The following is a 26,925-nucleotide window of genomic DNA, read 5'->3' as shown; positions in this document are numbered from 1 at the left end:
CGTCTTAGCAGAAGCTGATGAAGGGGCTGGTGTCTGTGGGGTGATGGGACGAAGAGGAGACGTCGACCGCGCGATCTTAGCACTGGCCGAACGGACGACCGTGGTGCTGAAGGTCAGATCGCATGTCTGGGTTGCCACCTCCCTGGTAGTCCGAGGAGAGGCGAGGACAGTACTGTATTTCCCCGCTGGGAGCAGCGTGGGCTTCCTACTAGCCAATAGCTTGCGAGCAGCCGAGGTGGACACTTTCTCTTTGACCCGAATTTCTTGGATACAGCGTTCTTCCTTATAGATGGGACAGTCGCGGGAGGACGCTGCATGGTCACCCTGACAGTTCACACAACGAGGAGACGGAGGTGGACAGTCACCCTCATGGGCATCCCTGCCACAAGTGACACATTTAGCTGCATTGGAACAAGACTGTCGAGTGTGATTGAAACGCTGACACTGGTAGCAGCGCGTAGGTGTCGGGACATAGGGGCGAACAGAAATAACCTCGTAGCCCGCTTTGATGCGCGATGGCAGCTGAACACTATCGAAGGTCAAGAAAAGTGTCTGGGTCGGTACAAGGTCATTGTTGACCTTTTTCATGACCCTATGGACAGCCGTCACGCCCTGCTCAGCGAGGAAAGATTGAATCTCCTCGTCAGTCAAACCGTCGAGGGATCTAGTATAGACCAATTCAAAGTTCGATGAGCCTCCACCCGGACAGGGAATGTGTACAGGAGTGTGGCCCTAAGCAGTTTTTGTGCCTGAAAGGCGCTTTCAGTTTCGAGTAATAAGGTACCGTTACGCAACCTGGTACAGGATTTGACAGATCCGGCTATGGCATCGACGCCCTTCTGGATAACGAAAGGGTTGACAGAGGAAAAATCCTTTCCGTCCTCAGATCGAGAAACGACGAGGAACTGTGGGGCAGGCGGTAGTACTTTTGTCACTGGTAGCTGGTCACGTTTCCGTTTTTGGGCAGAAGTCGAGAGAGATGGAGTGAAATCCATTGCGGAGGAATCCCCCATGATTGCCAGCGTCTCCGATGGCGCGCTCCTTCCTTGTGGGGACCCTCTCAGAGGGCACTCCCGCCTTAGGTGAATGTTTACACCTCAGGTCACACCTCCCGAGAAACAGACGGAGGGACCAATCGGCATGGTCAGAAGGTATCAGCTCAGGCAATCACCCCTCCCCGGGCCTGGCCTTTACCAGGGGGTACGCGCGTGCCTTACATGTCTACCCAGGGCAGGGAATTACGCGTTACCCCGTCACCGGCTACGCATGTGAACGCGTGGGTCGGCCTTCAGGCGCGCACAGGGAGGAAGGAAGAAGAGGAAAAAGGAGAGAGAGAGAGGGAGAGAGAGAGAGGGAGAGAGAGAGAGAGAGGACAGTGTCTCAAACGCCGAGGCAGAGACCAGAGAAGGCAAGGAGAAGAAGGCAATGAGAAGGCAAGGAGAAGAAGGCAATGAGAAGGCAAGGAGATTATGCAGGGGAAAGAGTAAGGAAGTGAGGTGGAGAAGAGCAAAGAAAGGAACCAACCAAAGGAAGGAAGAAACGAGAAGTGAAAAAGCAAAATGACCGCAAATAGAGGTCGTGGAACCGTCCGTCTCCGGACGCAGGCGCTAACTACCCCCTTGAGGGGGAGGGACTCCTTTTAGTCGCCTCTTACGACAGGCAGGAATACCTCGGGCCTATTCTTACCCCGGACCCGCAGGGGGGATATTTCGTTTCATGGTGGTCCCACGAGCAGCTAGAGGAAGGAATGTCCACCCAGACAGAGACCCGCTTGCCTGGGTAAGCCTAATACAACCGGGGGGGTGTCAGGTTCCCCAGAGGTCGCCCACTAGCAACTGTTCTACCTCAACAGCCATGCATCTCCTCGGCGTGCAGCACACCTTGAGATTGAGGTTTTTTTTTTTATAGAGGTTTATACCATCCTCGCGACCTAGGCAGTTAAGGCAAGATCCCCAGGCTCTGTACCATACGTTCCACCGTCGCACCTTACGGTTGAAGCACGCTCAGAGCTTACGGTATTGAAGATTGGTGGCACTTCCCAGTCCCAAGCTCAGGGCCCCTGGGGTCGCCAAGCCCGTACCCAGCAACTAAATGCTGAGCCCCCTGAGGGGGAGCCCCCATTGCATGACGAAAAGTCACGGTGTGGTGAGGAGACACTTTTTCTTCAAGGACACGTGGGCCGCTGCTTTTGAAATTGTTAGCATGACGGGTGTGAGATACGCAATATGTTACAGAATTTGATCATCCCTAGCCTGGCTGATAAATACCTGCTGGAAGGTTTGACTTTTATGCAGGATGGTGCTCCACTCCATACTGCTACACATGTGAAAGATCTCTTGCGCATTTTGTTTTGTGAAGATCGTGTGCTAAGCTACAGCTTCCATCATGTTTGGTGTCCCAGGTCCCCCCAGACCTCCATCTGTGTGACTATTGGTTGTGGGGTTATCTGAAGTATCAAGTCTACCGTGATCGTCCGTTCTCATTAGGGATGCTAAAAGATAACATCCAATGGGAATTTCTCTCCATACCTATTGACATGCTACACAGTGCTGTTCACAACATTGCCCCTCAGCTACAGGTATTATTTATGAATGATGGCTGACATGTCAAGCATTTGTTATAAAAAACATCTGTACTAAAAATCAACTTTTATGTTAATTACTGCTTTCGTATCATATGAAGCACCATCTGCTGGTCATTCTGTACAAAACCCCATGTCATTTCAAGCATGTGTGTGAATTTTACTACTCTACCTACATTACTCTGTCAAATACTGATTTGCAAATGTTAATGGACTTTTGGGTCACCCTGTATGTTTGTGGACCAGGTATGGACAATAATCTCTACCTCTATGTGAAGACAGGATCAGATTAATGGAAGAGAAATTAGTCATCACTACATATGCAATGTTTTATTGGGACGACAGCACAGCAGGGTTGTTTTGGTGCATGCAGGACGGTGGTTATTGAAGTGCTGATAATATTGGTGGTTGGCAAATTTCATATGGAAGGCATATTTTATAGAGCCATCACAGACGTGGAGGTCAATACCAAGTGATAACTCCCTCAGCAGACAAAGATCAGGTGAACTGGACAGAAGAGAAGGTGTTGAGTTTGTGGAGGTCTTGCTCTTAACTACATACCATGAAAACACCAACTGCCTTGAATCAGGAAAAGGATTTCAGATTTTTGGGTAGTTAGCAAAGATTTTTCAATTTGGTCCACAAACAGGCTTCCACCTGAGTGCACAATGACAGAGTGCATGGCTGTGCCCCAGATTATTTTCTGTACATTTTTCATTCAAAGGATATGTAACGATGGGTGGTGACGTACTTTGACATCTGTATAAGGAATGATGCAGTAAGTTTGTGGTTGGTAGAACATTAGGAAAGCTACTGTTTGGATAGCAGCAAGGCTATGGGCATAAGCAGTAATGGTGTATAGGGCAGTCAGAGCCACATCTAATAGCTGGAAGGTTCATAGGAATGGGGTAAGAATTTTGAGAGGATAGAGAAAGTGGTTGGTATCACTGATAAGATGTGGGGATTGTGAATGATTGCTAAGAGGTGTTGGTCAATTAGGATGGAAATCCTTCAACTAGAAGCACAGAGTAATGTTGTACTTCTGGATGGATGCTGGAAGGACTTTTAGGGAGAGGTACAAGACAGTTGGTAAGAGCCCTCCCGCCAGGTAATCACTGTCTTCCACCTTGACAATGGTGAGGCCTATGTTTACTTAGGGCATGATCAAACCGGTTGCTCCTTTTTCTGTTGTGGCATTGATGTCATTATTAACAGACCTAGGTGAGGAAGATGCAGAACAGTTGGAGGTGAGTAATTCCTTGAAGGATATCATGTTGCAGTTGGGTGAGGGGGGTTAGGATCACAGTCCGATACAGTTGTAACTGCGAAAGGAAATTTACAATGACAATGTGTATACGCAGACAAGAAAAAAAATTCCCGGATTTTTCCTGCATATCCCGGTTAAAAAATATACTTTTCCTGGGCAAAAATACACTTTTCCTGTGCTAAACAAAAGTGGGGGGAGAGGAGGAGGAGGGGGGGGGGCAGAGAGAAGTTTTGGAAAGACCTTTGATGCAAAATAAAGAAAGATGGTTTGGAAAGACATATGATGTGCAGCAACATATGCGCTGCATATTTTTGTATTACGAAAGTATAAATATGAATTCCACCAAACACAGCACATCAGTTTCCAGAGCGTTGTAATCACGATTGCGATGCCCTTTTGTAAGCCTATCATATCTCATGACACGTGATCTCGCCAGCCGATGACAGCAGATATTGACAGCATAGGACACGTGTTGTTGTCAGCCAATAGCAAGATCACTGTTACGTAGTGCGAACATACAAATACATAATTCGGCTTGAAGTGCATATTGGTTTTGTCCAGATTCACAATGAAGGAGTCCCGACCTGATATTAAGCTCTTCAGTGTGGTTTTCAGTACGTAAATCTTTTTGGTGAACCAGGACTGTACAATCTCATGTTTGGTTCTTTATTATGACAGAAGATGAAAACGTGCACCTGAAATTCAGTGAACAACTGGAACTAGTCAATACTGTGGAATGAAACACTTCATTCCAAATAAACTGAGTGCCTCAGCAGAAAATATTAATAAAGCCAAACTTCTTTAGCAAACTAACAAAAATAACTTCATTGTCCTGCAAAGTGATTAATGCTAGACTACCAAAAACGTGGAAATAAAATAAAAACTGAAACCAATAATATATTTTGCCTTCCGTAATTATGTAAATGTATTTTAATTCACTTCCAGCCACTGAAATCTGTTTTGTTTTCATTTGACGAAGGAGCTGTAAACGAAGTGGAAACACGAAATCACTTAATGTAAACATGGGTCACGTGGATACTACCCCCCTACCCACTACAACTCTGTGCGAGTCTGGCAGCTACGGCATGCGAGAAAAAATTTTCTCATTAGCATGTGGCTGCTTGCTGCTACTGCCAATACAGTTAACAGCCACACTTCAAGTAGCAGGAAGTGGGAGAAGATACTGCTCATGCGCGAGTCAACTGCACATACGCATGAGCCCTCTGGCAGCTGCTCAAATGAACCTAATGTAAACAGTTGTGAAGTCTCACTTATTGAAAGCAGTTTATTGTTACAAAGTACTGCAGTTTTCACGCTAAGGCCTTTGACATATTTTTGCTGTTTGCAGACGCTTGTGCATGCATGGTGTTTTGTTGTGGTAAATGGCGCACTTTCTTTGCAACTAGTTTTATTTTTTTTTTCTCTCGATTATACTTTATTGCTGCAGTATTATTCTCCATTAGCAGGATACAGTAACATTCTTTGTTGGAGTATCAGTTCTTATCAGCCACAATTACAAAAATTTAACTTGAAATTGAAACAATGAAAAATTACCAGTATTCCAAAAAATTCCCAGAATTTTCCCAGATTTCCTGTTTGTCCTGGGTCATATACACCCTGAATGAGTGCTTTGAACCAGTTTTGGCCCGATGAAAGGAAGTATCTTGGCTACGGACATGACTGTCAACTTTGAAATGAAGTCTTTATTCATAAAATTACCAGTGCCAGACACTGTTAACATCTTAAGATGAAAGCATGGCACCCACTGTCTGTGAACTAGTGTGCTACTGCTTAGCGATCTCCAATTTCGGGTGCAAACGGGAATTCTGTGAACAGACAGACAGTGTAGCTATGCTTGCCTATTGCTTCAGATGTCTTCATGGAACCATTTGAAGGAACAGCACTTCAGTCTGCACCATTATGCCCAGAATGCTGGCTCCAATATGTTATTGACACCTGTGTTATCTGCCATGTAGAGAAGAAGAGCTACATAACTTCAAACATTACTTCAATCAGCAGCACAGCAGAAGTCAATTAACTATGGAGATAGAGAAGAGTGGAGTGCTGCCTTTCCTCAACGTGTATGTTTACTAAAAGTGTGATCATAAATTTGGCCACACAGTAAGCCCACCAGCATGGACACATACCTACATGCCTCCTCCCACTATTATCCTATGCAGAAGAAATCCGCCCTGGACACTAACCAAGATGGTCCACTGGGTTACTGATGAACATCTGAAGACTGAGCTACGAAACCTCATGTCCATTTTTGGAGCTAATGGTCACGGTATGAAGACGATAGGTAAAACTATGGTGACAAAGGATGAAGTTATAAAATATTGCATCACAAATTTATAGTAAAAATATATTAAACTAGTACATACTCACTGCAAATCATTCAGTTTCATCAGATAAAAGCACTAGTGATTGCAAAACACTGCTGCAACAATGTTTAGTTTATGACTGAAAAAAGAATGTATTGCATTGAGGTAAATGTACAATTTCACATAGATGCAAACAAACAGTGAAAAGAAGAAAGAATGTATAACACTGCAATATAGGGTTATGAAATGTAACGATCACATAGGTTCAGTCATGCATAAAGCAGTTTACTGGTAGAATTCTAGGGCAGTGCAATCAGTCTACAATATAGATTTCTTACAAATAACTTGTGCGGCCCATCTTAGAATATTGCTCGAGTGTGTGGGACCCGTACCAGGTAGGACTAACGGGGGATATTTGTTTACAGAAAAGGGCAGCACGAACAGTCACAGGTTTGTTTAATCCATGGGAGAGTCACAGAGATACTGAAGGAACTGAAATGGCAGACTCTTGGAAGACAAACTATCGCAAGAAAGTCTATTAAAGTTTCAAGAACCAGCTTTAAATGATTACTCTAGAGATATACTAAAACTCCCTATGTATCACACATGGATTATGAGAACAAGATTTAAATAATTACAGCATGTAAAGAGGCATTCAAACAATTACTTTTAATGCACTCCATATGTGAATGGATAGGGAAAAAACTGTAATAACTGGCACAATGGGATGTACCCTCTGCCATGCACCTCATGTTGATTTGCAGAGTATAGATGTAGAAGTAGATATCCCAAAGTTGCCTTTACTTAAAACTTTCAAGTGAGATACAAGGGCTACTCATAAATTAACCTCTGAATGGCTGCTTAACTCTTCAGTGGGCACCCTGTTATAAAAAGTACAACAGCAGCAAGTTTTTATGCCACATCAATTCCTTACCTGAGTTACTGCACCAACATTGCATTGTATTCTATTGGGGGTGCTTACCTGACAGTACCACCATTGCAATGTATTCTATTGGGGCTGCTTACTTGACAATGTTAAAATGGCTCCAATTTCTTTGGTCAGCTTTTCAAGTTAATTTTCTGAACTTTATGCAACAAAGTGTTGAATGTTGTAAAAAAGTGCAACATACACCTGCTAGTGACAGCGGCATGCTTCGTTCTAGTGTTAATATGAAGGAGTAAATGTAAGTAATATACAATTAACTATACTTATTCATTGTTTTTTATTCTATACACTTAGTAGTTTGTTTAGCAAAGGCTTGTCTTTACTTAAAAATGTCCATACTGTACATTTTACAATCAGCAATTGCTTGTGACAATTTCAAGCACACCTGCTGGAAGGTCAAAATGAACAAATGCTTGTAGCTTTATGGCACTTGCATGGACTTTATAACAAGACTTTGAAGGTTGGGTTGGGCCAGTCAGCTCTCTGTTGCATTTGCTAGTGTGTATGCAGGAAGAGATTCAAATGGATAACACTACTTTATCTCATGCCAGCTGCAAGATACATTCTGTCAGTCGCTCCCGTGAGCAGGAGACACCTGTGCCTCCAAGAAGTTAACTTTGTCATGTGTACATGGATATTATTTTATGCAATGGTATTGTGAGGGAGTGGTGCAGAAAATTCAGGGCTGGCTGCACAGATGTGCTTAATAAAAGTGGTCGAGAAAGGCATTCAGTGGACTGATGAACTTGTGAAGCTGTCCTTAGCTTTGATACTACTCCTTCAGTGCTGCCAAGCAAAGGAGGTGGAATTTCTGAGCAGAATTGATACAGAGGGCGAGACGTTGGCACATGAAAAATTCAAGCAGGCACTGTCACGCCGCAATATAATGGTTACAGCTTTTGAGGATCACAAAGGAATTTTGACAACAGAATTCATGAGAGTAATAGGTGAGAATACTACATCAGAAGTGTATTGTGAGACATTTATCAAACTACAAAGACTATTACTATTATTGGAGGAATCTGGAAACTGTCCCCTTCGTGGCAATGAATGATCCCAAACTGAAAATCTAGCAAAGGATAACTCAAATTTTTAACATCCTCTCTATAGTCCAGACTTGTAACCAAGCGACTTTCATCTTCATCCCAAGATGGAGACCTGGCTGGCCACTCAGAATTTCAAAACCAATATTCAACTCAAGGACATGGTCAACTACTAGCTGAAGGACCAGGTGGCAGCATTCTTTGTTGGAGGGATACAGAAGCTTTGGTACGACAAATGTTTGAATGTGGGTGAAAAGTAACGTTGTCATGTAAGTGCATACTGTATATACAAACAAATTACGTATTTCTTCTTCAATATCCAATCAGAAGTTAATTTACGAAAAACCTTCATATTTTCAGGTAAGCCACTAATTACTAGGATTTCTATCTTCAGTTTTTTTCTAATAACTTAAAAATATAGAATATAATGGACAGTTTACAGTTTTATGAGACTAATTTATTCCAACTGCTAGAATAAAATGCATGTACAAACCAAGTGGTGTTACATGTGAAAAGCACATTTTCATTTTTTTCCTAATTTTGTTTGATTTAATATAATTTGCATGTTTAATCAATTGCAAGCAATTTTTTGGATTTGTGGTCCGCAATATCTGGTATATCCTCAGTTTACATTATCACTACAAGTTGTATGACATCACACATACTACATTAACTAAAATTTTAGCTTCTTACAACTTTAACTTACATGGGCAATACGGATGCCAGTAAGGAATTTAATATTTCCTTGAGGCTGGACTTGATGCAACTTTGACAGTATTCTCCCAACATCAGAAGTGAGTGTTGCAAGAACTTCAACACTGAAAATGTAAACATATTTATTCGGAAAACATCTTCAAAAGCGCATTTACACAAGGTAAACAAAAATATTATTGTTTAGAAACAAAAGATATTTATTTTCAAACAAGGATGATAAAACACCTGACAAATCAAAACAGTAAGTGTGAAATGAAATCACAGTCCTCCACTGCAACAGTGATAATGAAATTTTCATAAAATAGAAATTTAAACGATCTACCTGATCTATAGTTGCACCACTGACATCCTGTTTGGTCTCTTCAACCACACAACTTGCAGCTATGTGCCATTTTCAAGCACAAGTTATCTCTGCCTAAACAACTATTATTCAAAATCTTATGCTTGAAAATGGCAAATGCTGAAAATGTAATCATAAAAATAAAAAACAACAGCTGAAAGCAAGATGACTTAATTTTAAATAACTTGTAGAAGCTGTTGACATATTTTACAATAGATCAGTCAAATTTTTATTGCTCCTGGAAGCTGTTACATAGGCAACCTGCAACTGGAACCATGTGACTGTTTGAGCCATTTAGTAATATGAAAGATGGAAAACGAAAAGGGACCTCTTGCCAAAAATTTTGGATATTGAGCTATTGTAATTTTTACACTTAACATTAAACTCTGAATAATTTGGAAAAAAGAAACTCTAAATTTGGGGATTTATGACACGTTCAATATTGGTGACAGATAATGTGTGTTATGAGAAGTTTCACTTTATTAACATTATTTAATTTGTCCTCCAAGGCAATATTCATGTTCAAATTATTCTTGGGACTGAGAGCTGGCTGAAAGCTGCAGCAGAAAGCTATGAGATATTCAGTGAGTCATAACATATATCGAAGAAACAGATTAGATACCATAGGAGGTGGAGTGTCCACTGCAGTTAGCAGAAATACTGTCTCTTTTGAGCTCAAAGTTGAGCGTAACAGTGAAGTTGCAGATCACGTAGGAATCAAATTAACTGTTGGATGTTTTTACTGGCCAACCCATTCCACAGCGACAGTTCTACAGTCGTTCAAAGAAAGTCTATGGTCAGTAGTATGTAAATATACAAATCCTGCAACACTAGTTATAGATAACTTTAACCCACAAGTACAGAATGGGGTGTCGATTGATTCATTACAGGGGATGCAGACAGCCAGTCTTGCAAAGTACTTTTGAACGCGTTTTCCAAAAACGCATCTTGAGCAGCTAGTTTGACAGCCCAAACGTAATGGAAATATCTTAAGACATTCTAGTTACAAACAGGCTGGACGTAATCAACAGTGTCAGTAGACAGATGAGGATAAGTCGTCATAACATGGTTATAACAACTATGGTTACAAAAGTGTATAAATCAGTCAAGAAGTGAAGAAGATGTTTCTACTAGAAAGAGCAGATAAGCAGTTGTTAAACATCTTACATAGACAGTGAACTGACATCACTTAGTTACAGTAAGAAGGATGTACAGGAATTATGGGCAAAGTTTAAACAGACTGTTAATCACAGTCTGGAGAACTAATTGTCTAGTATGTGGATTAAGGACAGAAAATACCCACTATGGTTTAACAACTAAATTTGGAAAATGCTGAGGAAACTAACACTGTTGCACTCTTGGTTCAAAAGATAATGGGCAAATTAAATTCTGACACACAAATGTGAGTAGAGATTCATGCATTTTGTGATAATATAAGTGCATGAAGCTTACAACTACCACTGTCATGCCTTAGCAAACAATCTGGCTGAGAACCTATGGTAAATCTGGCCATACATAAAATAGCTAAATGAGTATAAGATTTCCATCCAGTCGCTCTTTGACCAGTCTGGTGTCACAGCTAAAGACAGCAAAATGAAAGCATGAGTTTTAAATTTCATGCTTTTAATAAATCATTCACGCAGGAGAATCATACAAACATACCATCATTTGACTTTGCAACTGATTCCTGTATGGATGACATAGTAATAAGCATCCCTACCATAGAGAAACAACTGAAAAAGTTGAGAAAAATCACGAGGCCTGGATGGAACCCCAATTCAGTTTCACAAAGAGTACTCTACAGCACTGGCCATATCTAGCTTGCATTCATCGTGAATCTCTCGCCCAGCACAAAGTCCCAAACGTCTGGGAAAAAAAGCAAAGGTGACTTCTCTATATAAGAAGGGTAAAAGAACAGATGTGCAAAATTACAAATCAATATCCTCGACATCACTTTGCTGCAGAATCCTTCAACATATTTTCAGTTCGAATATAATAAACTTCTTGAAGACCATGAAGGGTATGTCCACAAATCAGCATGGTTTTAGAAAGAATTGCTAGCACAAAACTCAGTTTGCCCTTTTCTCATATGATATACCATGAATTCTACACATAGGGCAACAGGTAGATTCCATATTTCCAGAAAGCAATCAACACAGCGCCCCATTGCGGACTGTTAACAAAGGTTAATAGCATATGGAATAGGTTCCCAGATATGTGAGTGGCTCAAAGACTTCTTATGTAACAGAACCCAGTGTGTTGGAAACTAGATCTAAATGTAGAAAAATGAAAGTTAACGCACATGAATACGAAAAACAAACCCATAATGTTCAGATAGAGTATTAGTAACATCCTGCTTGATACAGTCATGTTGTTTAAATAGTTGAGTGTAACACTGCAAAGTGACATGAAATGGCCAAAGCAATGTGAGAATTGTGGTAGGGAACATGGATGGTTGACTTTGGTTTATTGAGAGAATTGTTAGAAGTGTTGTTCTTCTGTAAAGGAGACCACTAAACTGTCCTATTATTGAATACTGCTCAAGTGTTTGGGATCCATACCAAGGAAGACATCGAAGCAATTCAAGGGCAGGTTATTAGATTTGTTACTGGCAGTTTTGAACAACCTGCGAATGTCATCGAGAAGCTTCGGAAACTCAAATGGGAAACTCTAGGGAAAAAATGACGTTCTTTTCGAGGAATACTACTGAGAAAATTTAGAGAACCAACATTTGAATCTAAGTGCAGAACGATTCTACTGCCGCCAATTCACATTTCGTGTAAGAACCACGAAGATAAGGTATGAGAAATAAGGACTCATACGGAAGCAAATAGATGTTTTTCCCTCATTCAATTTGTAAGTGGAACAGGAAATGAAATCTCTAGAAGTGGTAAAGGGTGCACTCCACCACGTATCATATGGTGGCTTGCGGAGTATGTATGTAGATGCAGACATATTTAAGAAACAAATTCTGTTTATATATTACCCTTAAAATGTCCTTTGTCAACTGGCACAGACTTTTAAGTTAACATTACACATTAGGTGGTTAACTGCTTCACGCCTACAGCACACTGAAGTGCACAAAAATTTGCATTTGTTGCACAGCCAGTGTCTTTTAAGATTATTATTACTCTGTGTTATGGCATATTTTAGAAGAAAGTTTTATTCTGAAGGCATTAATGGCCCCAAAATCATCTAAAATTTTGGGTTCCGGAAGATTACTGAGATCTCCACATTTTAGGGTGACCAAATGATTTTATTTTTTACTTCTAACGTACTTATATCTCAAGAGGTTCATAATCATTCACAAACAGCATTTTTGCCTCTTCTTCTTTGGTTCTGGAACATCTGGATGGTCAGATTCTTCCTCAGGATCCTTATGGTCTCTGACTTGGCATTCTGATTCTACTTCAGGACATGGAATGTCTTTTTGTTTCTCTTTGTAATAGGTTCTGGTGTTTTTTTAAAACAATCTTCTCGATGTCATCTCTGCTGGTACTACTACACCAGGAAACTCAATGGGTCCATTTTCTTTGGGAAAGACAGGTTGCACACGTTCATTTCCATCAATGTAAATTTTTCAAACAATGGAAAATCCAGGATGGAGTTTAAAAATGTAATGAAAAGGATAGTTACTACTAACCACAGAACGGAGATGCTGAATCACAGAACAGTACAACAAAAAGGCCATTGGAAAGTTAGCTTTCAGGCAAAGTGTTTGTAAAAAGTAGACACACACACACACACACACACACACACACACACACACACACACACACACACACAACAGCAGTCTCTGGCTCCAGATGCCACTGTGTGTGTGTGTGTGTGTGTGTGTGTGTGTGTGTGTGGGCGCGCGCACGCTTGCTGGCCAAAAGCTAACTTTCCAACAGTCTTATTGTTGTACCTTTCTGCGACTCAGTATCTTCACTGTATGGTGAGTAGCAACTATCCTTTTCTATACCTATTTTTAAATAAACACTATATTTGTAGCTAACAATACCTCAAAGTGGAAATATTTAGTTGTACAAGGTACTTTGTTAGCATCACTGTTCTTAAAGACACTTAGCCCGTCATATGTATTCACAGCAACTTCACGTTTTTCGTTTTTAGCGGGGACAATTGTGTTAACATGGTTTGCAAGGGTAAGTTTTTGTTGGTACAGTTGTGTCAGCTGGAGTTTCAGGGTTGCCAACTGCTAATTAACAGCATATGTAAATATTTATAAATGTCATGTAAAAGGGGACCACTTATCTAGTTTGTCATTAATGAACTCACAAAACATTCTTCTTTTATACAAAGCTACCCTCAGCTCCTTAAAATGCCTATAAAATTTAAGAGATACTATTTTGTGAAGCACTGCATATGCAGCTGTTAAATATGGACAAGAGACCTCTTGTTTGGCCACTGTTGTTTAGCCCTAAAGACAAGATGTCCATTTTCGAAAGACTTACATTGATTGCTTTTAATGATATTATTGACTCCTATAGGATTCAAACAACTTTCAAATCAATATGGGTGTGAACAGAATTAAGTAAATTACTAAAAAAATGGAGCATTATTGAACATTTCTGCTTTTACCAAAAATTTTTGTCCTCAAATAAGAGTTTTTTTTTCGTTTTCTGATAGATTTCTACTCAATACCTAGATGATGATGTGTAAGAAGCAATGTATCAGTCTATCTCCATTCAAATTATTGTTATTCCATCCCATATTTTTCACTATTTGATCTCCATCATTTCACGTATATTTATGTGGATATCAGAAATATTAAAAATTTTGTCCTCTGAAGGTAAGTTGTGGCCAGTAATTCAGTTTCATAATTTTATAGTTTTTCATTCTGATACAATTATCCTACAATTTCTTTTATGATCTTTTTGCCTTATTTTACTCCACCTCTTTGTAGCTAGATTTCTCATACACCCTGAACATGACTGGGACACTCCACATACCTATTATGAGAGTTTAAAAATTCAATCGTGCCATTTTCATTGGTTTGATACTGGTGTTTTGGCAAATATTTACAATTTTGTTTCGACGTGTAACTTGCATCAGCCTCAACAACTACTGCTGATCACATCTTTCATGTGAACTTAGTGTCAATGGAAAGGGCTTCTTTGTTTCGTGTTACAGATAAAATGATTTAGAAAGTGGAATTTTACACCCCTATTCGATAGAATGATACAAAATTAGTCTAGAGCACAATTCATTTCCTCAATCTGTATTAACAGGGACAGAAAAACAGAAAAGATAACCAATACTCCAGCAGCAGCTGAGTGGTGCTGCTGCATGGTGGTAGCAAACAGTGTGGCATTTTGATTGTAATGGGAAACAAACTGATTTTCCACTGACAGTTTCACATGAGATATGTGATGGCTATTTGCTTGCATCAAATATCTATGGTAACATCACATAATGGAGAACAGCTTTTGTTAAAGACAAAAAATGTTTGCTGATATTTCCTGGTGATGCTAGGCAACTTTTAGTATTCACCGGCCCTGGAAAGATGAGACTTTACCAAACTAGCAAGGTCTACTAATGATGCAGAGTGATTTTCAACAAGAAACCTTAAGAATGACTGTCTCAAAGAAGATCGTTGGTTGGTTGGTTGGTTGGGGGAAGAGACCAAACAGTGAGGTCATCGGTCTCATCGGATTAGGTAAGGACGGGGATGGAAGTCGGCCGTGGCCTTTCAAAGGAACCATCCCGGCATTTGCCTGGAGCGATTTAGGGAAATCACGGAAAACCTAAATCAGGATGGCTGGACGCGGGATTGAACCGTCGTCCTCCCGAATGCGAGTCCAGTGTGCTCAAAGAAGAGAAACATATTTTAGAAGTGAATGAGTATTTTAATTTTGCTGGGCCTATTCTCTTTCACGTGGAGTAGACTACTGGATTATAGGCAACACACAATGTATACATGGACTGCAGAGTGCCTACATCCTGCTGTCTCTCAGGCACATAACTAAGCGTCAGCGAACATCTGCCTCAAACAATAGTTGTTCCCCATGTGTTTCAAATTTTTCCATCAAATGTCTAGGGACGATAATCCCTAGACATTTGATGGAAATAATTTGAAACACCATGTTTCTCTTTGGTTGATTTTGGTATGGTCCACCAATGTTTAGGTAAATCCTATTTCCTGCCCAAGAAAAGGACTGGGCCTGTCTAGGAAATCAGAATTTCTGTGAAGTTTGTGAACTAAAATTTTGTCAACTGGTCTGCTTCAATAAGATTTTGGAATTCAGCAGATAAAAGCAGCTGGTTTACATTTTATTTGCTTAATTTTCTTACCACTATGTTGCTATCTATTACTGTGGCCAATTTAATTCAGAAGCACTTTTGATCATCCCCTTCATCTTAATCTATTACCCTTATCCCCAATATGTGTTGCAGCACTTAACAGTAACATATCTTACTTTGCTAAAGTAAGCAGACCAACATTGTTCTCTGGATTTGATCTGATTTTTGAATGGCATACAAGGTTCACTGCATCCTGCTGAGCTTGTAGCCGAGTAGGAACAAAATCACCATTTCTCATGTAGTCACTGTTATCGACACTGAAACAAGAAACAAAGATTTAAAATTTTCACTTTGTCTTAAACAAACTATACAATCAAAATGCAATGATAGGCTAAATGCTCATTCAGTAACACAGATTTCTCTGTTTAAAACGAATACATCTCACATTTCAACCAATCAATTAATAGAATAATTGTACATTAGACATACAAAATTTCAATTAAAAAAGTAACTAATGTAAATATACTGTTTCCCGGCATACTGTACGATTTTTAACTGCTAACCCATGTAGCATGCAGGACATCAAATTTCTTGATATATCAACCAGCTAATTATAACAAATACTATTCTCTGTTACACACATTAAAGACTGCATATATCAACACACACACACACACACACACACACACACACACACACACAGCAAACAAAAACAATTTTTACTAAACTGTATTTCTCGACTAGCCTGAATGTGTCCATACATCAACAGATCAGAATAACAATCATCAGTTCAACACTAAGTGCTGGACAGCAGGAAATAATCTGTTGTGTAGTGGAAGACTAATGCATTACACAGATTAGTAGCACTGGTGAGCAATGGTATTTCACTGCAGGATATGGCATTGAAATGAACCAGGTAGCATTTGTTCTCTATGCTACGAATGGCTAGTGTTCCCAGCTCATCAGAATGGCAAATCTCCATGTAGACCTATGTAATTGTTGTAAAGGACTGTGGGAAGGAAAGATTCACACATCTTGTTCTACAAATCCATTATGACACAGGACCTTCAGTTTCACGGAACAAGTCAAGTTATACATCAACAGGCAGAGATAATTACAGCTTGCTACTTCAGTAAACGCTACTAACAATAAATTACGACACACACTAATCTATTCATACTGATAATTGAAGAAATTACTTCCAACTTTACAGGAGTCCAATATTGTATATTAGGTAATTTTTTACTTATTTCTACGAGGGTTGCAACTTAAGTTGTGGCAACTATTTATTCACAACTGAGACAAAAAGAGTTACATGTTTGCACCTGTTACTGTCCTTCATACATGTTTGCACCTGTTACTGTCCTTCAAAGTACTCACCAGCTTGTGTTAAACCTGTCGCCAGCAATGTGGAAGGCATAGTATACCCTTAGCAGAGCCTGTTCTGTTGATGGTGCGAATGGAGCAGTCTACTGCCTCTCGAATCTCTGGAACAATTCTGAAGCGAATGCCACAAAGTGGTTCCTTCATCTTCGGAATCAAATCAAAGTCACAAGGACTAAGTCTGGGGAGTATGGTGGATGGTACAGTACTTCCCAGTCCCATCAAACAAACAGAGCAGCCGCAGCTTGCACTTATGCACTCGCGCATTGTTGTGTAGAAAGCGTCACCGCTTCTTTCGCAAAGCTGGCCCAGGTGATGCTCCAAAAACGAACAGTAATACTAAGCATTGACGTTCTGCCGTGGAGGAACGTAATGCATTAGGATAACACCATCACAGTCATACATGAGAATTATCATAACTTTCACCATACTGGGGCTCTGATGCACTTTTGACTTTCGCAGCTACCCATATGACGCCATCCAAACTGGGAGGTCATCGGTCCCTTGTTCCCAGTAAAATAAGTACACAACGGGGCAGGGGGGAATAAACAGAAGAAAGGAAGAACCCAAAGAACGACAGACGGACAACCAACACTACTATGGACAAAACAGGAAAAGAAAACCACAGAGAGAAGCAAGAAACAGGTAGAAGGGGTAAAAACAAGAGAGCAGATGATCATGGCTGGCAGACAACGAGAATATAAAAAGGAAAAGCCAGCCACTCTGCAACACATTAAAACATCCACCCTAAAAGCATTAGAGTGGAGAACACAAAGGGACAAAGGACATGTGCTGTATATAGAATGATAAAACCCACCGTCACGCATAAAACGTAAAATTAAATTAGCTGATGACGCGTTGTCTGCTAAAGTTAATGGCAACAAGTTCGGTAACTGAAGAGACCATCACAGGGCAGCCAAAGAAGGACAACTCACCAAGATACGGGCCCCTGTCAGCCGGGCGCTGCACCGACGCTGAGTTGGATCATCATGGGGCAGGAGGTAGCTGTGTGTCACCCAAGCGTGGCCAATGCGAAGCCGGCAGAAAACCACAGAGGGCCACATGGAGGACTGCTACACATTCGTAGTCTCCTTAATGGAACACAGTTTGTTGTACGTGCTGAGGTTATGCCATTTCGTCTCTCAAAGCCGCAAAACTTTGCGGCATAGTACTGAACTCAGCCGATCTCCATAAGTGGTTTCCGCGTAGCCTGTTTGGCCAGCCTGTCGGCAAGTTTGTTGCCTGGGATTCCGACGAGACCTGGGGTCCAGACAAACACCACTGAATGACTGGACAGTTCCGGAACATAAATGGACTTCTGGATGGAAGGCTTATGAGGATAGCACTGGTCGACAGCTTTTAGGGTGCTCAAGGAGTCAGTACACAGAAGGAATGACTCCCCAGGGCATGAACGGATGTGCTCAAGAGCACGAGATATAGCCACCAGCTCAGCAGTGAAAACACTGCAGCCAGCAGGCAAGTAATGCTGTTCAATATGTCTGCCACGAACATACGCGAAGCCGATGTGAGCTTCAGCCATTGAGCCGTCTGTGTAAACCACTTCATGACCTCTGTACATGTCAAGAATCGAGAGGAAGTGGCAGCGGAGAGCCGCGGGGTTAACTGAGTCCTTAGGGCCATGTGAAACGTCCAGGCGAAGCCGCGGCATAGGTTTACACCATGGAGATGTATGTGAATGGACCTCAAGTATAGGTGGTAAAGGCAAGGACTCCAGTTCGAAAAGAAGGGATCGAACACGAACTGCAGAAGCCCAGACCTTGCCCGCCGATGCAGGAGATGAACTGCTGTGGGTGGGAAAAGGTGACGGTGATTCAGATACACAGGAGAACTAATGAACGTGTGCAATGTAACTGACCAGCAGTTGGGCACGCCCAACCTGCAATGGAGGGACTCCAGCCTCCACAAGGACGCTGGTCACTGGACTCATCCTAAAAAGTTCCTGTTGTTAGGCAAATGCCACAGTGGTGCACTGGGTCAAGTAAACGCAACACTGAGGGAGCCGCCAAACCATAAACCAGACTCCCATAGTCAACGTGGGATTGAACAAGGGCTCTGTAGAGCTGCAGCAGCATAGAGCGATCTGCAGCCCAGTTGGTGGTGTTCAGGCTGCGGAGGGAACTGAGGTGCTGCCAGCACTTCCGCTTAAGCTGACGAAACTGAGGAAGCCATGACACCAACTTGGACACGGAAAGTATGAAGTGACAGGAAATTTTAGATAAAAATTGGGAGCAGGCCTCGGAGACCCCACTCATATAATGTGCCAAGGATATGATATCACCAGGTTGTGTCATACGCTTTTCGTAAATCTTAAGAGACAGCAACCTGATGTTGGCATATGGAAAAGGCTATTCGGATGGCAGAGTCGAGGAACACAAGATTATCAGTGGTAGAGCGACCCTGGCGGAAGCCGCCCTTACATGGAGCCAGTAGGCCTTGTGACTCCAGGACCTGACCCAACCCAACTGCTGAACACCATACGTTCAAGCGGCTTACGAAATATGTTAGTGAGGTTGATGGGCCGATAACTATCCACATCAAGCAGGTTTTTACCAGGTTTGAACACCGGAATGATGGTGCTCTCTCACCATTGCGATGGAAAGACGCCATCGCACCAGATCCGGTTGAACATGACAAGGAGATATCGCTTTTAGTCAGATGTTTAATCATCTGACTGTGGATCCAATCTGGCCCAGGAGCTGTGTCGGGGCAATGTGCAAGGGCACTGAGGAGCTTCCACTCTGTAAATGGGGCGTTATAGGATTCACTGTGGTGTGTAGTGAACAAGAGGACTTTCCCTTCCAGTCGCCGTTTGAGAGTGTGAAGGAGGGGGAGAAGGGGGGAGGGGGGAGGAGGGGGAGGAGGGGGGGAGGGGGAGAGGGAATTCTCCAATTCTCCAATGCAGAGGCTTGAGCATAGTGCTCAGCAAAGTGCTTGGAAATCGCGTTGGAGTCGGTAGACAACACGCCATTTATTTTAGCAACAGGAACACCTGTGGGGTCTGGTACCCGAAAACATGTTTCATTTTTGCCCAGACTTGGGAAGGTGACGTATGGTACCCAATGGTTGAGACACATCTCTCCCAACAGTCCTGCTTCCATCATTTGATAAGTTGGCGAACGCAGACACAGAGCCGTTTAAAGGCTGTAAGGTGCTCCAGGGAAAGGTGCCACTTATGCCACTGTAGAGCTCACTGATGCTCCTTAATTGCTTCAATGACTTTCGGCGACCACCAAGGGACAGCCTTTCACCGGGGGCACCCTAAAGAGCGAGGGACGCTGGGGCAATGACAGAAAGATGGGCAAGTGGTCACTACCACAAAGGTCGTCATGGGTTCTCCAGTGGATAGATGGGAGAAGTCCTGGGCTGCAAATTGATAAATCAATGGTCGAGTAACTACTATGAGCCACACTGAACTGAAATGTGTGTGGTGGCCCCAGTATTTAAAAGGCAGAGGTTGAACTGAGACAGTAAAGTTCCGACATCTCTGCCTCGGCCAGTAAGCACGGTGCCCCCCCCCCCCCCCAAAGGGGTTATGGGTGTGTAAATCTCCCAAAAGTAGAAAAGGTTTAGGGAGTTGATCAATCAGTGCAGTTATTACATTCAGGGATACTGCACCATCTGGAGGAAGATATACATTGCACACAGTTATTTCCTGTGTTGTCCTTATTCTGACAGCCACAGCTTCAAGAGGAGTTTGAAGGGGCACAGGTTCATGACAGACTGAGTTTAGGACATAAACGTAAACTCCACCTGACACTCAATTACAGTCACTACAGTTCCTGTGATATCCCTCATAGCCACGGAGGGCAAGGGATGGCATTGCCGTGAACCATGTTTCCTGGAGGTCAAAACAGAAAGCAAGTGAAAAGCCTAACAGTTGTCGTAGCTCAAACAGTGGAAAAAACCACTGCAATTCCACTGGAGGATGATGTCATCATGAGACTAGGAAGGCACGGAACATTCAATGAGGCAGTTTACACCTCAAGGTCACCTGCTGCCAACAACTTTTTGCCTGAGCAGTCTATATCCATCGTGTCTGAGGGTCTGGCGAGATCTAGGTCCTCAACGAACACCAGAACCTCCACCTCATCCACAGAGCTTGTAGGTAGCGGTGGTGTGGGTGCCATCGCAATTCCCTTAGTCTTGGGGACCTTCTTTTTGGATTTCTCTCACTGCTCCTTGGGTTTCCCCGGGCTGGAAGGATTTCATTGATTCAGTCTCTGGGACTGAGGATGAGCGCGAAGCCCTACGACCAGCTGCTTTTGGGCTCGTCAGCCGCTGGCGGGTGTCATCTTTCCCACTAGCAGAAATCTGGGAAGGGAGTGACACAAGGGACCCCTTCCTAGCGGAAGGAGCCGAAGAAGACTTACACTTTTCCTGCTCAGAAGTGGGGACTGATATCACTGATGGTTACTTGGAGGGGGGGGGGCGCAGCATTGCTCCCGAAGTAGGTGGTGCGGGAGCAACAGGGAGGATAGTGTCCCCCCCCCCCCAAAAAAAAAAAAAAAAATATCAAGGGGGCAGGTGTAGTCTTCTGGTTCTGAGAGGTGAAAGGAGCGCGAGGAACTGATGGGGCGATAACTGTTCTCATAGTGGCAGCATAAGAGAAGGTCATAGCCACAGGATGAATGCATTCAAATTTCCTCTTAGCATCAGTCTAGGTCAGTCGGTCCAGTGTCTTATATTCCATGATTTTCCTCTCTTTCTGTAAAATCCTGCAGTCCGGCAAGCAAGGTGAACCATGCTCTCCGCAGTTGACACATATGGGAGACGGGGCACATGAAGTATTGGGATGTAATGGACACCCACAATCTTGACATGTGACACTGGAAGTACAGTGGGAAGACATATGGCCAAACTTCCAGCACTTAAAGCACCACATGGTGGGAGGTATATATGGCTTGACGTCACAGTGGTAGACCATCACCTTGACCTCCTTGGGCAATGTGTCACCCTCGAAGGCCAAGATGAAGACACTGGTGGCAACCTGATTATCCCTCAGACCCCGACGAATGCGCCAGACGAAATGAACTCCTCACCACTCTATATTGGCTCGCAGCTCGTCGTCAGGCTGGAAAAGAAGGTCACTGTTGAATATAATACCCTGGATCATATTTAAGCTCTTATGGGACGTGATGGTAACAGAAACATCCCCCAACTTGTCACAAGCGAGTAATGCCTATGACTGGGCAGAGGATGCTGTTTTTATCAAGACTGACGCAGAGCACATTTTGGACAAGCCCTCCACCTCCCCAAACTTGTCCTCCAAATGCTCCACAAATAACTGAGGCTTCATGGACATGGAAGATTCCCCATCAACTCTCGTACATACAAGGTACCGGGGCAAATAAGCTTCAATGCCATCCTTGGGGTGGCATTCCTCCCATGGTGTGGCCAGGGAGGGGAACAATTTGGGGCCATATTTCTTAGCATTGAAGTTAGACTTTGCTCACTCAGAGACTGCTGGCGGCGCACCACCAGCAACAGATGACGTACTATGCTTTATGGTGTGTCATCTGCCCTGATGCCACTCACTCTGACCAGGGGCCCTCCCCACGGGCACCACCCACCTGCAGCAAAGACCATCTTGCCAGATGGCCATTGCCGGGAGTCCTGATGCCCCAGGGTGATGGGCATCTACTCCTTGGCATACATGGGGAGTTAACGGCACAGGCATCAGCAGAGCGATCCCTGTGTAGTCAGGGGGGCTACAACCAACAGGGTACATGGCAGCCCTGCCACAACAGACTGGCTACCGTGCTGGATATGAGGTGCAAAGAATTCCATGGTCATGGTCGGCGCAGAAAACGACACTGCATAGTGGGTGGAGGAAAACGCACCCAGGGAGGTGTCCTCGTCCAAGAGATGGAGGATCAGCGGGACTGCATGCCATGACGAAAAAGTGGGCTAAAGATCTCAATGCACGATGCACCATGTAAGGCACCCTTCCCCAATTGGCTCGCTGTTTGAAAAAATTTTGAAAAATGGAAGTCAAACCCTAAAGGGGACCATAACATAAAGGCCAAAAGGTGAGAGGCTCCTTTTAGTCACCTCTTACGACAGGTAGGAATACCTCGGGCCTATTCTAACCCCTGGGCCCACAGGTGCTAAGTTTATTGGATCTGTTTTTCATGGAACAGTTTGTTTTGTCCCTGTGTTTTTGGCTACTGTGAGGAAGAATACATTGAATTTATTAGCCAATGATTTGATTTATTAGCCAATGATATGACTTTATATCATCTGCCTCTTGGATGTTATCTGGATATTAAATATTTCCTTATTACAATATTCATTTCATGTCAGATAATATGTCTGTCTGAATCTCATAATCTTGAATTTTTTATGCATAGTACATGGTTTTTTGCTTTTTTTATCTCAGAACAAAGAATTATGCAATAATGCCTGTTAATAATTGGTAAGTCTTCAACAAGAGCTATTCCTCTGCATTAAAAATGCTCTCTCTTCCTAGCGCAACATACATGATCTCAGATGTTAGTTACACTTTTCTTGGCTTCAACCGTAATTTTCATTGAACCATTGTGTAGGAAAATTGGATGTATTAGGTTGTAAGAATAGTTTTGGAAATAATACAATTTGTCATCTAATGTATGTCCTTGGTAAACAACTATTCATTTACAATCCTCTTAAATTTTATTTTTCCCTTCCTGTTTAAATCTGACTGATAAGGATGCTTTATTGCCAGCATTTGATCATCATGGTCAGATAATTTATTATGAAAGTTAACATCTATTCAATAAAGAACAGTTGCTTTTATGAATACATTATCACTCACTCTGTATTATGCTTTTCTATTCTGTTGGGAATGTTTCTGTGGGGGGCTCAATCACAGATAGATTGCCACTTATGACGTTAAGTTGCTGAAAAATACAATTAAGACACTTACACAAAGCTTTTGATCTGAGCTTCCGGAGCTGGCGGTCATATGTCCATGAGGTGTGCGTTTCTCCGATTCTCTTTTGCTGATGAAGGCTGTGGCCAAAAGCTTTGTTTAAGTGTCTTAATAGTGCCTATCTGCAACTTAATGTGTCTTCTTTACAGTAAGTAACAATCTATCTTTCCCTAATTGTTAAAGGTAAAAATGTGTTATGATTGCTACCCTTTGTACTTCTCAAGTTTCTGTTTGTCATTTCTCCACTAACTGTTGCAATGGTGTCTCCAGTCATTCGACAACTCTGTTTTTCAGAAACATTTACCCTGAAAAAGACCTAGTTAAAATATCTGAAATCATAGTGATCAGACAGACAATGCACTGCTTACACTGACTGCTTCCGGAAATGTGCAGTGCAAGTAATCTCTCACTGGAAACATTCTGATGCAGAACATGGACTGTGCGATGTGACCTAGGGAGAGGTGATGCACAATCACATCTCACGCATGATCACCCCACTCCAGTGAATGACTCCTGAAGCTCTATTTATATACTTTCAACAGAGTGCTTCATACTGTAGCACTTTGTTCAAATTTTTATGAGGAGCAGTTTCAACTGTGTGTGTCATGTCGTTCTCAGTTACATAGTTATGTCCCAGCACTACACCACCATCTTGATCAAGATCTTTGCTCAGAGATCCTACACCGCATGTGACACTCTAAAGATGACCTCTTAATCTTTTTAACCTTCTGTTTACTACTAACATTAATTTGCATTTTCTTCCCCATCTTGTCAAAACTGTTCTTCAATCCTTTGGTTAGTCTGCACACTTGTGACCACTATCTCCACAGCAGTAAAGCTATTCAAGATATCTAGTCTAAAGTTAGTACAAAGCAACATCTTTTGAACATTTCGCCTGATCTGACAAGTTTTGCCACATTCCAGATACGTACCCTACTACTCTAACTTTACTGCTCCTAACTGCTGCTCTGACTGTTCCAGTTCTGCTTGTGCTACTATTAGCTCATTTTCTAGTTTTAAGACAGTTGTGGAGTGATATGCACAACTACTACAGCACCAAATGTATGTTTTTATAAGATCTATACTATTATGTTAAACAGTCAAATGACAGATAAAGAAAACTTGTTAAAAAGATTTTACATTACTACTAATGACACTTGCTTCTTTGTCTTTCGTATTACAAAATATTTCACAGAAAACTTTTAGCTTAATTTTACTGTTCTATTTTTTGTGGTTTGAGGTCCAAGGTAGTGTTTTTTTTTTTTATTTATTTTCATTCATCCAGGAATAATCTCAATGATATATGATTTGTCACATATTACAATGAAAATATGGCTCAAATACACACACACACACACACACACACACACACACACACACACACACACACACACATAAAATAATAAAATTATGTTTTTATGAGGGTATGACTGCTTGTTGACAGTGGCCTTGCTGAAGGAATCATCCCATTGTTTGCCTGAAAACTAAAACCACAGAACAACTAAATAAGGATGGCCAGGCAGGACAAACTCAACTGCTCTGCCTCATTCAGTTTGTCTCTGTAGTAAATGTTTTTTTTTTTTGATTATTCAGAATTTGCACCTAACAGCTTATAATATGATAAACAGTTTTGTACCATGTCTTTGCACCTCTCTACATTATCTTACAGAAACCAAGGTATTAATTCATACACTGAATTGAGTGACACATACATTACTAATGATATCAAACAACCTGGGAGTTGCATAAAATAAGATTTCTGCAAGTCTTCAGTATAGTAATGTGTTCTGTGTAAGAAAGCATTTTAAATGGCTTTCTGTTTGATGATGTATGACTACAATGGCCTGAGAATTATCTTATGTATTTTTGTTTTTGTCACACACACTATATCCTTGAGGTTCTTTTTGCCACAGACCTGTGAACAATAAGAGTATCTATCTTCATCTGTTCCCAATTGAGATAAATTTTGTACGATAGGACTATCTTAAGGGGACAATGCTTTCTCAAGTGTTAGTGAAACAGCAAGTATTTCCCTACTGATTCTACAGTAGATTATTTAAGCAAAGCATATAGGCAGGATTTCCCAAAAAGTAAAAAAAGTATTATGGGTTGTAAAATTATCTTCAAGTGAATAGTTAGAACATGGCATACCAGAAAACAGTTTTAGGCAAATTAAGAAGACAAGCAGACTTTTTTTACAGAAAAAAACAATATCTCAATATTTCTAACATTTGTAAAATGCTAAACATACATCTTTGCTGTGCAAGCAACCCTAGGGAAAGCATTATAATGGAATCCATAGAAATTATGATCCACAAAAATGTTGTCAATAGGGAGGAAGTTTATCACTTAATACCAGCATGCAATCCCAAGTTAACAGCTGTAAGTTGAGCACAAGCTCAGCCTATGAGACAGATCAAGAATTCTTACATTTAGATTTGAATGCAGATTCCGGCCCACTCCCTCCCCACTGCTGTGTCAGTAATTAGCTTCCTTTCAAGCCCCTCTGGCTGCCGAAGACCTGGCAATGTGGAGGAAGCAACTCCCCCACTATAGTTTGAACCACGAATGATGGCCGTTCGCACATGTCGACGCAAGGACAGGGACTGCATTGTTGACGATTCAAAGCAACATTTGTGATAAGATCATGTGCTTTCTTATGCAGAATTTATCACTTACCACCACATTCAGCAATGGCAATGGCAATGGCAACTCGCAACAAATGGAACCTAAGTTCACTAAACAACTAGCTTTGATCAAGTTTAATGCTCACATTAACTACGGCATTCACAGCGGAGTGCTCAGAACACTACTGAACATTCGTTGGCTGTTGGAGAATATGTGACGTAGGTGTGCATAACAAGCCTAAACTCTACCACCATTGTTTGTGAGTCCAAGTATAGTATAAATGTAGACGTTAGCAATTACTTCACACTTTGTCATAAAATTCTGAGTGTGATACTTGCTGAAACTTATTAGAAAGCCGCTCCAGTTGCTAATATATTTGTAAGCCCATGACTGGTGTCAGTTTTCACAGTTTCTAGTGGCTCTGAAAATGGCCTGGGCATGAAGGCCAAAATTGGTTGTGAACACATTAGCAGCAACAGTGGCTACTTATCAATGAAACATACACTTTTGGAACAAGAACACTCT

General features: G+C 41.8%; 1 protein-coding gene across 1 annotated transcript in view; it reads right to left on the bottom strand.

Moving 5' to 3' along the window:
* The window catches only part of LOC126198624 (26S proteasome non-ATPase regulatory subunit 4), an 88,337-nt gene that overhangs the window by 52,118 nt on the left and 9,294 nt on the right, over positions 1-26,925 (bottom strand). Inside the window, exons 2-3 of the mRNA XM_049935080.1 lie at positions 15,635-15,775; positions 8,868-8,979 (exon numbers count right to left, since the gene is read on the bottom strand). Of these exons, the coding sequence (XP_049791037.1) occupies positions 8,868-8,979; positions 15,635-15,775 (253 nt within the window). The remainder of the gene's footprint in view (positions 1-8,867; positions 8,980-15,634; positions 15,776-26,925) is intronic.

Source organism: Schistocerca nitens, chromosome 8, assembly GCF_023898315.1.
Source record: "Schistocerca nitens isolate TAMUIC-IGC-003100 chromosome 8, iqSchNite1.1, whole genome shotgun sequence".
Classification (NCBI taxonomy): domain Eukaryota; kingdom Metazoa; phylum Arthropoda; class Insecta; order Orthoptera; family Acrididae; genus Schistocerca; species Schistocerca nitens.
This window is presented reverse-complemented; position numbering and strand designations above follow the sequence as displayed.